This window comes from Medicago sativa, chromosome 3 (assembly GCF_051527215.1).
Source record: "Medicago sativa cultivar Bolivia chromosome 3, Bolivia_mono, whole genome shotgun sequence".
Taxonomy (NCBI): Eukaryota; Viridiplantae; Streptophyta; class Magnoliopsida; order Fabales; family Fabaceae; genus Medicago; species Medicago sativa.
The window spans coordinates 64,473,319-64,489,451 of NC_140751.1; the positions used below are offsets into that span (position 1 = coordinate 64,473,319).

Below are 16,133 nucleotides of genomic sequence, written 5' to 3' on the forward strand. Positions count from 1 at the left end.
TGATCATCAGTACATTGCATAACCCTGAACACCCTCTCAATCTCCTTGAGTCATGCCTGTGCTCCATCAGGGTCGTACCTTCCTTTGAAAGTGGGAGGATGATTTCTCAGGAAAGCCTCCAACATTCTTACGTCAGCATTTACACCAGCACCAGCATTTGGTTGTTGTCCTATAGCTTGGGCCACAGCTTCCAAGGCAGCAGCCACCGCAGCATCATATCTTCCAGCCATTCTAGTTCTCTTATAACAGATAAGATTTGCAGCTTCCAGTTTTCTTCACTGCGCAACACACAACAATTAGAATAACACAATAAGGGTATCCTAACTGTTAAAACGACACAACTTGACTCACTACTTGGCCGGACGGACCGACCAGGCTCTGATACCAATTGTAACGCCCCGTTTTCCCAACTTAAAAATTTCATAAAAATTATCAGAGTTTATCAACATAACTGAGCATCACATACATCAATACATCACTTTCAACAAATATAATAATAGGAAATATTATTTATTTAAGCAACTTGTCTTTATAAAATTCAATAATCAAATGCAACGGAAATTTAGTTCGCAACGTCACATAAAATCTTTGGCATAAAAGGCCACAACTTAACATCTCAAATAGTCTTCATAAAATGTTCAACATTTATTAAATAAAATACGTAACAAGGAAAACAAGCATCAGACAATCCCCATCCCGTTACGTATCAGAGCATCCTAGACGACACGATGTGAGGAGTCTACTCACGAACACAGCTAGTCTTTATTACCTGCACATTACCCACGGTCGAGGCAACATATACGCAGAAGGGGTGAGATTTCACATTCATTAATTAACAAATAATAATTCATAAAGATAACCAACATCATATATCTAACATTAATATCATCATTTAACATCATTTAACAAGGTTAAGTAACCAACAACTTCGTAGTTATTCAAAGGTAGCATATTCATCTTAATTCACTTCATTTACATCATTATAATTATTGTGACAGCAACAACAACAACAAGGCAGCAACATCATCACAGCATTCATCATTTATTATAATTTATGATGACTCTACAATGCAACAACAATATCAACAACAACTTAGACAACATCAACATGCATGTGGTACCACCAGGGCATTAAGCCCCCATCGCTAAGGTCATAAGAACCTGTCAGGCATTAAGCCCCCATCGCCGACTATGCAACAACTCGACTCTAAATGCAACAATCTTCATTTTTAATGTTAAATTAATTAACAAATAATTCACAAAAACTCATTACATCAAAACGGCATCACTGGAACATCATAATTAGCAGCATCATCACTAATATAAACATCAGAAGCTAATTCATCAAAGATACGGGCGAAAAGACACAATTTTGCATAACAACAGGTCTGTACTGCACTAACTCGCAGTGGCGAGCTAAACAACTCGCAATGGCGAGCTCAACGGGGAAGCTCGCAGTTGCGTACAACATTGCTCGCAGTTGCGAGCTAAGGGGTTACTCGTAGTTGCGAGTAGGATCACTCGCAGCTGCGAGCGATGACAGAACAGGGTTCTGTCACAACTCTCATCTCTCATCTCAGCACACGAATTCTCACCTCCCAGCCCTCTAATTCATCCCCAATCAACATCTAAACGTGTTCTATGACTAATTAACATCTGTCTACATCAAACTACATCAAAATTCACTTAATTCTTCCATTTTTAATAATTTTGACCTAATCCCAATCTCTTAAACCTACAACAATTGATCACTTCTATGAATCAAAACTTGTTAATAACTAGACTCTAACCCGTGCGATGCACGGGTTTTGTATATAAATATTATATTGATTGTACATTCAATACTATCCTATGAAACGACTGCAAAAAACAACAACAAAAAATGCAAAAATTACACTAATTTAAATTATTAAATTTCTTTTCTTACCAAATAATATTACCAGGTTGTGTTTTTGAATTTATTTATTCTCAATCTTCATATTCGATTACATTCATGTTAAAAGAAAACTAAAATAAACAAATTGAAAATAGTAAACATTTTTGAAAAGTCAGAGGGAGAAATCAAAGTAATGTTATAATCTAGTGTAGTGATTTTTGCAAATAAAAAGTCAGAATAAATAACTTCAAGTAATATAATATATGAGAAACAAAGAGGCTGACAAAATTATCATCGGAATCAGTCAAATTATCAACAATTTTAAATATCGTAACACGTAGTAAACATACACCAAGAAACTGATCCTAACCGCAAGGGCCGTTAATTCTATAAAAATGAAAAGGAAAATGAACTTTTATGTGGTAACTGAAATAAGAAGAAATATGAAAAGGAACTTTTATATGGTAAACGACAGAAAATAATAACAACAACAACAACAATAATAATAATAATAATAATAATAATAATAATAATAATAATAATAATAATAATAATAATAATAATAATAATAAATACTGCCATCAATAAAGGAACCATTAAAAATGAAAAGAAATTGTTATCAGAAAAGGAACCGCTAGGGCGTTTGCGTCTTTAAAAAAATGTTTTAGTATTGTGGTATATCAATTTTGGAAGCAACAATATTTCAATCAAAAAGGAAGTGACTTAGTGGGGAGAGTTGTAAAGTGTAGCCAAGAGGTACCCGGTTCGAATCCTTGAAAAACCCTCCGGTTCGAATCCTTGAAAAACCCTTTTTTTCATAAAAAAATATTCAGACCCGCCAAAAAGGGCGGGATTAGGGTTAGGTCAGACTGTCTAACATTTATATATATTAAGATTAAGATGAGAGTTAGTCTCACCCTTACCTTAGATTATGTTTCTGAAATCCAATAGCCGCGTTCTTCGTTCTTTAGGGTTCTCTCTGACTTCTCCTCTTTCTCTCTTCTTTTCTCTGTTGTACGCGTTCTCATTTTCTCTCCCAATTACAGACTTTTATTCTTTCCCTAATTGCTCTTCTCACCACAACTTACTCTTTCCCCTATTAATTTAATTATTTCTACTAATAACAATATTTCTCCCCCACTTAAGAAAATACTTATATTATTAACATATCTTCTACCAATATATATATATATATATATATATATATATATATATATATATATATATATATAATAATTCACATATTATTCTAATAAAAACCATAAATCACTTAAATATTAATTATGAAAAAGTGGGCGTTACATGTGACTCATCTATTTTGACAAACAAGTGACTCACTTTAATAGAGGAGCCACATGACTCCTCTATTTACAACACACTCAATGGGGCATGTGACTCCTCTCACTACATGCAAACATGTAATTGTCCTAAATAGAGGAGTCACATGACTCCTTTACTTACGACACACTTAGTGGGGCGAGCAACTCGTCTTTCTTTCTTTTATGAACTAAACAATGTCTAATTTTAATAGTGGCAAAATTACAAATAAGTGAAAAATGTGATTACTTTTATTTAGTATCGTTAGACATAAGTTGATTGAAATCAAATGACATTTTAAAGTGATGTGACGAAAATTATTTTGTTGATCGTAGGTTGGGTAACTCAATTGTTTTCGTTAAAGGTTAAGGAGTTTGAGTTGTCGAGTTCAAACTCGGACGAGAGATAAAAATATTATTCTAACAATTAATTATTTACGTTGGTCATTTAAAAAATGAAAATTATTTGTGCACACCCACATCATTTGACACCATGAGTGACAGAGATAGAGAAAGTGTGTGATAGATGTGATAAGAAAGTGATGCTATAGGAATAGAGAAATAAAGAGAAAATGAGATGTTAAATCGGTGTTTCAGAATTATGGATGTTCAAACATAAAAGTTGAATAAAAATATGATAAACAAAAGACACACAAAAAATGATTGGGCTGATTATTTTTTTTTTATCCATAGACGGAATGACAAATGACACCTAAAAATTCAAACATAACATACAAATGAGAGAACTCATATTCGAACCCACATAAGTACGAAAATATCCAACCTAACATTGTCGATTGAGTTAGGCCTCCCAGATTCTATTTCGATTAAGGTTGAACGGAGGTAACTAGCAATATTTTTATGCAATATCAAATCTGCTTACATAGTGCTACATAAATTCAATCTTTAATTGAAACAATCTCTACCTAAACTTTGCGTATCTCTTGACCAAATTTTAAGAAGAGAAAAAGGTAATTTATTCTAATTAGAGCAACATAAGTGAAATAAAAAAGTTTAAATTTTCATTGAAGAAATTAGTTGTCAAATTAATTCCAAAAAGTCTCTCTCTTAAGAGGCTCATAATCTTGGAATACATTGGAAGATGAGGAGGAAGAAGAAGGAAAGTTAATATATTGTGGAAGAACTCCATAGCCATTACTATTGTCAGATAGTAGCATCAATTTGTCATCTTGATCAACATGTGTTGGTAATGAGTTGGTAACCGTAGTAGAGTCTTGTTGCATCTGGATGCAAAGAATCTCTGATTGAGCCATTGCAAGTTGCATTTGTAATTGTGAAACTTGACTTTGAAGGTATGATATGGCTCCAACACATCCATAAACAGGATCTCTCACTCTTGCATTTGCTTCAAAAACTAAACTGTTCACTGCTTCTACTCTTTGATGGATTGGAAGCTCCTGCAAACAAAACATACCAATATTGAGTCATGCTTCTTACACAACAAAGTACAATAAAAAGATAAAAATAAAGGGCAGCCCGGTGCACTAAAGCTCCCGCATACGCAGGGTCCAGGAATGGGTCCCACCATTTTAGTGTATTATACGCAATCTTACCCTGTTTTTGTAACGCCCCGTTTTTCAGCACCAAATACTGTGCGTCTGTTTTTTTTTTAGCGAAAGAAAATTGTTAAACTTTTTTAAACGCAAGTTACAGACTTTTATTCACAAAATATATTAAATGTTCCTTTTCAAAATGAAGGCTAGAGTTTTATAGAGCTTTGTATGACAATTCAATAATTTAAAAGACATGATTACATCCCTACGCAGAGGGAGAATTTCCTATCAAAAGTATTGCTCAAAATTAAAAGGACTCCTACATTGATCTTTAACTCTATAATACATAAAGGTGGGTACTAGACCCACAACTGACATCATCCTAAAGGATTTCTCCCTATCGACTATGTGAATGGTCTCGAATACGTCTGTTGGTGAACGTGATCTATCATGCGGCTGGGTCGAATCCCTAAGACGAAATAGTCCACTCATATGGGAAGGTGGAATCATCATCTTCTGCTCTCGTATCTCGGCTTCCTTTGAAATCAACATAATCTAATGGCATATAGCCCACACATCCACTAAAAGGGTCACCATTTCCGAAAATAACAAATATACATATGACGCATAAATAGTGCAAACATTATACGTGGATTAAAGATCTCATTTTAACCCACGTATGGAAACAAGTAGAAATTAAGATTATTAAAAATATTAAGACTCGATTCCTAATGCAATGCCTATATGCCGATGCATATGATTCCGGAAATTATCACCGCTCCGCAGAGGGTTGTGGCAACGCCACTAAGGAGATGAGTATCTACTCATCTATCAGACTCGATGATCCACTACGGGATAAGGTGGTTTTAAAAACGCACCTCGTGCCACCTCTCCGGTGTGCACCTCGTGACTCCTCTCTGGTGGTCACGTAAACTATGAATGCATGTACGTAAACATTTTCACTAGGTATATGGACTTCTAGTCACATGTTACAACTTAACTTTACCATGAACAATCTTTCTCATGTATAAATGATCACATGTATGTATTCATTCATTAAGCCTGGAATCTACACAAAAGCACATATGAAAAAGGAGAAAATATACACAATTAATTTAGCATGTATAAGCATATCTAAAAAGTGGATAGGTGCCCTTACCTCGACTAGCTTTTCATCCAAACAAATTTGACCATGTCCCTTTGATATCTTTTAGTCATGAAAGTCCCTCCAAGTAAATGTTTTAATTTCTCTTCTTACTCACTTCATCAAACTCTCACAATCTCAGTTTACTCTCACTCAAACCTCACTTATCTCTCAAAGTTCAAGACATCGACACTTAAGATAAGGGAAAAGAAACCGAAGCAGATAGAGAGAGATGATCATACCTGAGAAAGAGAAAGAAAATACGACTTGCACTTGAAAGAGAGCAATACAATACGACTTGACAATTTTCTACGAAAGAGGCCATGAGATTAAGAACAAGACTAAGATTTATTATTATTATTTATTTTATTTGTTTAGATAAAAGCTAACACTATTAGAAGTTTTCCTTTTCTAAAATAAACTAGCACTTCAGAATAATTCTTGATTAAGAAAAGTTTCTAGCTTTAATTAAGGTTATCCTGTTTTAAACAAGTCTTAACGATTTTGTTTCTAAAAAGGTTTGACGATGTCTCTTTTGTTTTTACATCACTTCTCGAACTCTTTTAAGGTCGTTAAAACTTTAAACGTGCAGCCCAAATTAATCAACAACAACACGGACATTATATTTTCATTATTTCTAAGTCAAATGACAATTTAATCAAACATTTTATTCTAAAGGACTCATATCATAATACACCAATTTATATTTCTACAACCGTTGCTATGAGAAAAATTCAGCCCATAGATAAAACAAATTCAAATTTTATATTCTAAATATAATAGTATTTTTAGCGTCTAATTATCCTTTTTAAAGTCCATGACTATAACTCTTAAGTCTACTAAATTACCCTTTATTTTTAAGGAAGTCTACCAAATTTACTTAATATTTATGTTTTACAAGTCACATGATTATGCTCTTCGTAGTGATGGTTTGAAGAGAAATCAAAGTCCTACATGTTCTCTATTCTTCTTCTAAAGTGAACTAAATGTTCATAGTGTTCATGAACAACACTAGCAAGGTTAATATAGAAGTAAAAATGAAAATTAAAGCCTATAAATGTGTACCGTGAGAAGGAGAGACTGGACATTATTTTATTTTTTTCTCATCAAGAAGAAACTTACAATTATCAAGGTTCATCTTCAGGAATCATAAAAATATAGTAAAATTATTTTTGTTACTTTGTCCACTTCTTTTTTTCATTATTATTTAAAATCATAACCTTCACAAAAAGATGAAATTTTCTCTACCAAAATCCATTCCTTAACAAAAATACTAACATTAAATTATAAAAAAAGAAAGACACTCACCCAGACATCCAAAACTCGGTCAACAAATCCTCAAGTGGCTCTATACACTTTCTTTTTAGGAAAATGTTATATAGACACCCCTTATTCTCATACACCCTTGTACACCCTATGTACTAGGAAGAGAGAAAAGCGGATGAAAGAGAAAGTGTGCTTATGTGGGGTCTACACTCTACATGACCACATGTCAGATTTTTGTGTGGATGTCAAGGGGTGTATTGCCACATAAGGATGTTTATTTATCATTACTCTTCTTTTTATTACTAGTATGAATGAGTTGGAATCGGTTTTTAGAGAGTGCATCCATCTAATTTCTTATTCTTTTCCTTTAAATTAAAATCAATTTTACCAATGATTAAATAAAGGGAAGAAGGTATAAGGCTAAATATAGAGTGAATATCAAAGAGGAAAAGATTCGTGTGCCCATTTTTTTGGAGAATAGAAAAATAATGAAACAATGTTTAAAATCACTGGTGATGGTGAAGCAACACATAGTTGATATTATTAATTAGGATCAACTGATAAAATTATAAAAATTAATACATGGTCATGTATTTACTTATTCTCTATTATCTTGGATTAGATCTATAAATTAAGTGGTTGACAAAATACCAATCATCTTTTTAGTAGTTAAAATTGGGGAAATAGGATAGCATACGTCATGTGATCCCATGTTTACAACAACATATATGCATGATCATGGATGAATTTTTTCTAATAATTTAGTGAAAAGTATATAGAAGGATCATAAAATACAACATACCAAGTGAAGTGAGAATATGGCCGAGAAGGGATAAGGTCAAAAATGAAATATGTAGCAATAACTCGAAAGCAAAAGGAACAAGAAAGAAAAGTGAAAGCTTAAAAGAATCCAACCTTTTAAATTGACATGGTTTTGGTTTGTGGTGTATATGTATATAGAGGTAGAAATGTTTTTGTAGAAGAGGAGGAAAGAAGAAATAAGAAAGATGGAAGAACATAGAAGAGTAACGAGGGAGAGAGAAGAATAAAGAAGAGTGAAGAAGGAAGAAAGAAGAGAGTGGAAAGGAGAGGATGCATTGAGAAATGTTTGTTCTATGTGAATAAATATTACACTGGTTTGGATACATGCACATAACATAGAGTGCCTCTCAAAAAGATATATAACACAAGCAAAAAGATAGAAGAATGAAGAGAGAGGGACGAAGAGAGAAGAGAGAAGAGAGAAGAGAGAAGAGATATGAGATGAGAGAGGAGAGAGACGTGAGAGAGAGAGTGTGAAGGAAGTATGTATGGACATGATCACGTATTTATTCCTACCAACCCTTAATCCTTAATTACCACACACAATTAACTAGCTCAAGTGGCAAATTCTTGTCCAAGTAATAAAACATTGTTAGTAAAATATATCACTATCACATCAAAATATCTACAACTTTCATCAAGAACGGACGTAGTTGACAATGATACGTGATATTGATCAAAATGTTCGAAATCATTTTTGTCGGTAAAATGACTTTTGATCCGGGTATTCTATATGACTTAGTTTTATCATAATTTTTGATCCGGGTATTCTATATGACTTAGTTTTATCATAATTTCCTTACGACTAGAAAATTACTTTTACTACATTAATTTATCATAAATAATTTTATGAGTCTATACAAAAAATTTCGTACAAAATAGAGTTTGTTTTAAAAATTAAGCGCGGTAAAATTTCTGTTAGTTGAAGAGATTGAAAATTAAATTCTCAATAAATTTACCAAAAATTTTATCATGGATTGCTATCGCGACAAAAACCACTAAAATATTTGACTAGCAATTTAAATTTATCGTTAAAGGTATTATTTATTTTTATTTTATCATAAATTAAAGTAGATAAAGTAACATTATATTATCAATATTTACGGGTCTTACAGTTTTTTTACACAAGAAGTTGTTTCGACTTTAACTTGTGACATTTCTGTCACATGACAACAACTTTACTGTTTCGCCAAGACTCCCCCTCAAGTACAATAAAAAGATAGTAGTAATTAAAATATTTATATTGTAAAGATAAATATTTTAGCAGTCACAATCCTTTACTTAATGTAGACTCAAATTTAGCACATGGCCAAGAGTTTTTTTTGCTTGAAACTTGGAACAATGTGTAGGTTTTTAAATAAAGGTATATGATTAGGATTTGAACTCCAACATCAGTATTTTGAATGACTCCAACATCATTCTCCTTAATTAAGATTTGTGACACTTTTGTTATCATTGCTGTGTTTTAAAACATTGAATGTATACCTCATACAAACTTTGCTACCATGTCATGTTGTGACTAAACTAAATTAATTATTCCAAAACACCTTAAGTTCTTAGGTACATATATGATTTTATTGCTTACATAACTTGTATAATATTATAACATATATAACATTTTCAAACATGCATATATATTATAGTATATGTAAGAAATTAACCCTTACAAAAATTCAAAGGACAAAAAGAAAATAAGAATGATGGAGAGGTATATAGATGAGACCTGCAGCATTTTGCTGATATTGCTAGCACCAAAGACCTTATGAACAATGGCAAACTTGCGTGGGTCATCAGAAGGAAAGTAAGGAGCAAAGATACATTCCTGTGTGCAACGTCTTCTCAACAATTTGCAAGAAGCACAAGGTGAGGAACCTGATCCCATTTGATGAAAGATATAAAGATTAATTATCTGAGTATTAAGAACACCAAAATGAAGCAGAAACTATGTTGTTGTTATTATTGTTAAGGAGAATGAACCTAAGATTTGTATTTATAATATGGCTAGTAAGATTTCAACTTGCTTGCCTAATGTAATATATTATTATAAGCTACATGCACATGTTCTTCTTGTAAAGTATGAATTGATAATAATATATTATTATTACGTTGATGTTTTAAGAAGAAATTAGTTAGAAACCGCTTCTAGTATTCTTCAATACAAGTATATAAAATATACATTTCACATGTTAATGTAATCAAATGACCAAAGTCATTTGGAAACTTTCAAGTTTAAATTTTGATAGAAATTATATTTTAATTAGTTTTAATTAACTTTTGACGGAACTTCAAATTATTAAACTCATATATTCCATTGAAAAAAAGAAGGTTTGAATAAAGAAAAATACTAACAAGTACCTTTAAAGTATTATTTAAGCATCCAAAAATAGTAATTTTTACATCGAAAACTTTTTAATTATGACTTTTACATATGTTTGATTTATATTTTTAAGACAAATATTTTTTTAAGGTTAGCACTTATTAGCAAAACCCTAAAATAAAAACTTTAATTTGAAGTGAGGGTTATTTGAGACATTAACATAATATTAAGGGAGCAATATAAAGTTAAACAGTGAAGAGAAATTACATGTGAAGTGATGAATGTTGGAACTTGTGTTGGGGGTCTGCTGCAATAACTTGACCAAGAAGATGATGAAGATGAATACGATGAAGTGTGCACATAAATTCCAAAGATTGTTGTATATCTTGATTGTTGGGAAGAGACTGCTGCACTTGAAACCTGAAAAGTTTAATAGTTATGCATGTAAACTCAAAGCGTATGGGGTTGCCATACTAACCTTTAGGTTCGATTCGCCCCCACCAATAACTGTATATTGGATGCAATAAGGAATGACCGGCGAATCCCCTTCAGGATACTATGAGTTCCTTGACGTGTATTGCACAACCACACCAAGCGTATCTCCTAACAGTATTTTACAGATTTATGGTTCCAGCAATTCACTCATGCATTAGAGAATTGATGGATGATTTAGAGTAAGAGAATGAGGGAGAATTATGTTGTTAATGCAACAAAATTCTGTCCAAAGTTGTGTGTTGTTGTTCTTTCTCTGTCAAACTAATGCCCAAATGTCAAGCATTTATAATGCATTATATGACCCTTCATATGAGAGAAAACACCCCTTTAATTTGAAACAATGTTATGGTTCATTAAACATCCTTTTGTCAAAGGTTATAATCATATACACTTGAATCAATGCAAAGGTTCATTAAGCACCCTTTTGCCAAAGGTTATAATCATATACATTTGAATCAATGCAAATGTTCATTAAGCATCTCTTTGCGAAAAGTTCCAATGTATATGAATGATTCCCATGAAGAGTTACAACTTTTGATTTAAAGTGATTCCATTATTTTGGAAATCACCAACAATCCCCCACCATTTTCAAAATACTAAATCACATAAATCCGGAAATTCCATGCCTTCAGATAATGGTATCTCGCGATTTGAACCATTACTTAGTAAGTTAAGTTTTCGCTCATTCCCAAATAGTATGGTAGGCAAGCTTTGAACCAACTATTCATTAGAACAAGTGTGCATAACTTACACATAGAATCTCGGTACCATTGATAAAGAGACTTGTAAGATGACACATTAAGAAGGCCTTGTGTCATATATCCCTTTTCATGAGAATTTAAGAGTCAAACCCTTGAACTCCGTGAAGCGGCCAAACTTCATTCTCACATAGGTAGACTATATCGGAAATGTCCCATAAGTATGCATTCCAGCAAATATATGATATATGTCCATTAAGAGGAAAACCTCATCCTACCCTTTTTCTTCTAATGGTCCAAGTACTTTTACCCCTATTGTCAAGTACTTCAATCACTCTAATAGTGTACTTTCACCATTGAACCCAAGACTTGATGCTACTCAAGTGTGGGTTGAGTTTCCACCATTGGTGATCAATTAGATTTGGGTTTGTACCACATCCCTAATAATGTCTTCAATGTATTCAACATCATTTCCAAAGACATCATTACTTGTCAATCATTTCGTCAAATAATTGCAAGATTTTCTTTTAACTTTTATAAACTTTGAATACTCAATTCTTCACATAGATTTTGTATTCTCATAGCTATGTCTATGGATCAACTTATATACTCTTGATAGTATTCACCAATTATCATCAAACCATGACACTTTTGTCAATTGAGTATATTGTAATAATACACAAACTTTTATGTCATTACACCTTTGCTATAAAAATATTTTAACATGCATTTCAATTCCAACTTCAACTTTTCTTTTATATCTAGCCAAGATATATCATACATTGAATGCATTAAACATACATAGCAAAATAAAACTTGATCATAAAAGAATGTCATAACCAAACTTCATAAAATGAGATTAAACATGCAAGTTATATACTCCACATAAAATTAAATATAACACAAACATTTTGATTTTAGTTATCATATAACTAATACATATATCATAAATTCATTGTGTTAAATTCAAGTTTATGTTTAAATATGTTCAATACTAAATTTCAATAAATAATGACATAGAAGAATAAACAATGAACCAAAATCATTAATATTTTCTATGACTTTCTTCCATGAACATATATCAACTTACAATAATTCAAAACATACCCAAATTATTTTAATATCATGATAAACAAGAAATTAACCATTACTTTTCATATTATCATGTACATATAATATCAACACAATATTAATGATAATAATTTCTTACACAAAGTAAATAATATCATTAAAGCAACCACTTGATATTTTGACAATTTATCTACACTACTTTCATAAATAAAATAGTGTTTAAACATTCTTAACATATTACTATACTCATCAAAATTCATATACTTGAACAATTTCTAAATCATGTATATATATGTCACCACATGTTAAATCTAACATATTCATATTTACTTAGATACTATACACATGCATTTAGAACACTAAATATTTCATAATAGATAATCACTTATATGCACATTATCTCATGTTCAAATTCACATCAAACAGATTTCAAACGATAAATTTCATACATATCAAAATTTATCATGCATATATTATCTACAACCACATGTAAATTTAACATAAAAACATCACATATGAAATATTTATCCATAAATTTCCACGACATATATTCATAAATGGAATTTGTTTACCGTTCACCGTAGTCATGGATGAAAATGTTAGCTTTCATCTCTCCCAAAAATTGCAGCCTTTAATCACAAGTAAATCATAAATCGAACTTGTTGCGTCTTCACGCATGTATCTGGTTTCCAATTTGTCCCACAAGTCTTTTGCAGAAGGGCTGCTCTGGTAGATATCGAATAGAGAGTCAGACATACCATTCAGGATATGTCCCAAGCAGATGTAATCATCGTTGTCCCATTTATGTCTGTCTCTTGTCTCAGCAACGGTTTCATCATCCTTCTCTTCAGGTCGTGCCATGTTCAGAACGTATGCCACTTTCAATGTTGTAAGAAGAAACTTCATCTTCTTCTGCCAGCGGATGAAATTTCCCCCATCAAACTTTTCCAACTTAACAAAGTCAGAAGTCATTTCTTTCAATGAAGCAGCCATAGAAATCGAACCTAAAGATTGTTGGAACTTGTGTTGGGGGTCTGCTGCAATAACTTGACCAAGAAGATGATGAAGATGAATACGATGAAGTGTGCACATAAATTCCAAAGATTGTTGTATATCTTGATTGTTGGGAAGAGGCTGCTGCACTTGAAACCTGAAAAGTTTAATAGTTATGCATGTAAACTCAAAGCGTATGGGGTTGCCATACTAACCTTTAGGTTCGATTCGCCCCCACCAATAACTGTATATTGGATGCAATAAGGAATGACCGGCGAATCCCCTTCAGGATACTATGAGTTCCTTGACGTGTATTGCACAACCACACCAAGCGTATCTCCTAACAGTATTTTACAGATTTATGGTTCCAGCAATTCACTCATGCATTAGAGAATTGATGGATGATTTAGAGTAAGAGAATGAGGGAGAATTATGTTGTTAATGCAACAAAATTCTGTCCAAAGTTGTGTGTTGTTGTTCTTTCTCTGTCAAACTAATGCCCAAATGTCAAGCATTTATAATGCATTATATGACCCTTCATATGAGAGAAAACACCCCTTTGATTTGAAACAATGTTATGGTTCATTAAACATCCATTTGTCAAAGGTTATAATCATATACACTTGAATCAATGCAAAGGTTCATTAAGCACCCTTTTGTCAAAGGTTATAATCATATACATTTGAATCAATGCAAATGTTCATTAAGCATCTCTTTGCGAAAAGTTCCAATGTATATGAATGATTCCCATGAAGAGTTACAACTTTTGATTTAAAGTGATTCCATTATTTTGGAAATCACCAACAATGAAAATACAATGGTTTAAGTTGATGATAAATTATTTCATAAACTAGTATTTTGGCGGTGGTAAAACACAACGTAGGAGCGTGATGGGTTGGCAATTCACGCAGTTGTGTAGATTTTACGTACTCATTGACTCTTCAATTTTAATATTCACATAATATATATTGTATATATGTACTTGTGTAATACACAATGTGTACATCTAATTTGAAGTTTCACATTAAAATTGCAAGTTCTAATACAGCTGTTAGCATTGGATACATGTTATATATAAAAAAAAAAAAAAAAATGAATTATAGTTAAGTTCATTTTGTTGCTAAAAAAAAAAAAAAAGTTCATTTTGTTTAAGTTAGTTGGAATCATTTTGTCAAAAAAAAAGAGAAGTGAATTGGAATCCTAACATGGACCGAGACCCCCAAGAGATAAGGGTTTGTACCAACGTGAATGTTTGTAGGTTATGGCTTTCACATCGAAACCACCTCTCTCTTTTTAATGCGTAAATACCTCTCTCTTTTTAATGCGTAAATTATTTATTCAAATTATGAGAACTAGCATGGCACAACAGGAAAACAAATTTTTTTTTGAAGAAAAAAGACTTGTAACAATATATTTCTATCCAAAGTAGCAAATCATAGCAACGAACCAATATTTTAATGGTGGTGAGACCAAAAAAATGAATATAAGTCTAACCTATGAATTGGTCAATATGATTGGAAAAAATTAATTTCGTAGAGTCGATATGATTATGTATTTTCGTTATAGTGATCTTATTATCATGTGATCACTTGAACTGTTTCTATTTCTATAATAATAATTTACGTGATTTTCCCCATAACTTGTAATTTTGTGTTTCTTTTGTTTCATTGTATCGGTTATGTTTTTTTAACCGCAAATAAAGATTGTTACAATTTTTCTAACAACCCAATATTTTTCTTTTAAAAAAAATAAAATCAAAGCAATATTTTGTTTACCTAGAATTAAGGCAACAAACTTTATCCAAATTGTAAACACAAAAAATAGTGTTCGTGGTTCACGCAAAAATTAGAGAGAACCTAAAAACTCCAATCGTGGATGATTTCTAGACATTAATTCCAACATATCCCAATAAACCAAATAGAATGGCTTGCTCTATATCACTGGTTGATTTTATTTAATAATCGTGGATAAGTTCTTAGAGGTTTTTGTGTAAGGGGTTTGATTTATTTTCTTTGTTGTAGTTGTTGTTAGGCCGGTTAACCGAGGTTGTTGTGCATGTAGTTGACTACTCAAAACAAATAACACTATGAAAGAAAGCAATTGAAGAGTTCATCACTCAAACTTGAAATTACTATCAAACTATTGTTAAGTAAATAATTTGAATCATAATCACTTATAAACCAACAAAGTCAAATAATCCATAAAATTAATCGACTTTGATTAGTTGTAACATGAAAGAATAAGAAAAAAACTTACAGGTTAATTATGAATTCTGATGCAGACGACTGAGAGAAGTTGAGAAAAACTAAACAATGCGTGAATAACTGTGAGAACCCTACTTATTAATAGTTAATATAGTGCTAACAAATCTTTTTTTAAAATATTTTGAGTCCTAATCTTTTTTAGAGGATTTAAAGTCCAATCTTTAACATTATTTTTTGCTCACGTTTGTCGCTAATCTTTTTTTTTAGAGGATTTAAAGTTCAATCTTTAACATTATTTTTTGCTCACGTTTGTTACTAATCTTTTTTTAGAGGATTTAAAGTCCAATCTTTGACATTATTTTTTGCTCATGTTTATTACTAATCATTTTTTAGAGAATTTAAAGTCCAATCTTTAAC

The 16,133-nt window shown here is 31.8% G+C and overlaps 1 protein-coding gene across 1 annotated transcript; it reads right to left on the minus strand.

Annotated features, from left to right (window-relative positions):
• Nucleotides 1–4,217: 4,217 nt before the first annotated feature.
• On the minus strand, nt 4,218–9,885 carry LOC146939146 (LOB domain-containing protein 12-like). The gene is made up of 2 exons (XM_085752925.1): nt 9,662–9,885; nt 4,218–4,610 (listed from the first exon to the last, which is right to left on the minus strand). The coding sequence occupies exons 1-2, from the start codon at nt 9,818–9,820 to the stop codon at nt 4,239–4,241; spliced, it is 531 nt and encodes a 176-aa protein (XP_085609051.1). The 5' UTR covers nt 9,821–9,885; the 3' UTR covers nt 4,218–4,238.
• Nucleotides 9,886–16,133: the final 6,248 nt, after the last annotated feature.

Excerpts from the sequence above, each read along its gene's own strand:
- LOC146939146 (XM_085752925.1), bottom strand. The coding sequence starts at position 9,820 with ATGGGATCAGGTTCCTCACCTTGTGCTTCTTGCAAATTGTTGAGAAGA. Across the intron at positions 4,611-9,661 it reads ATATCAGCAAAATGCTGCAG|GAGCTTCCAATCCATCAAAG; the intron begins GTCTCATCTATA and ends TTTTGTTTGCAG.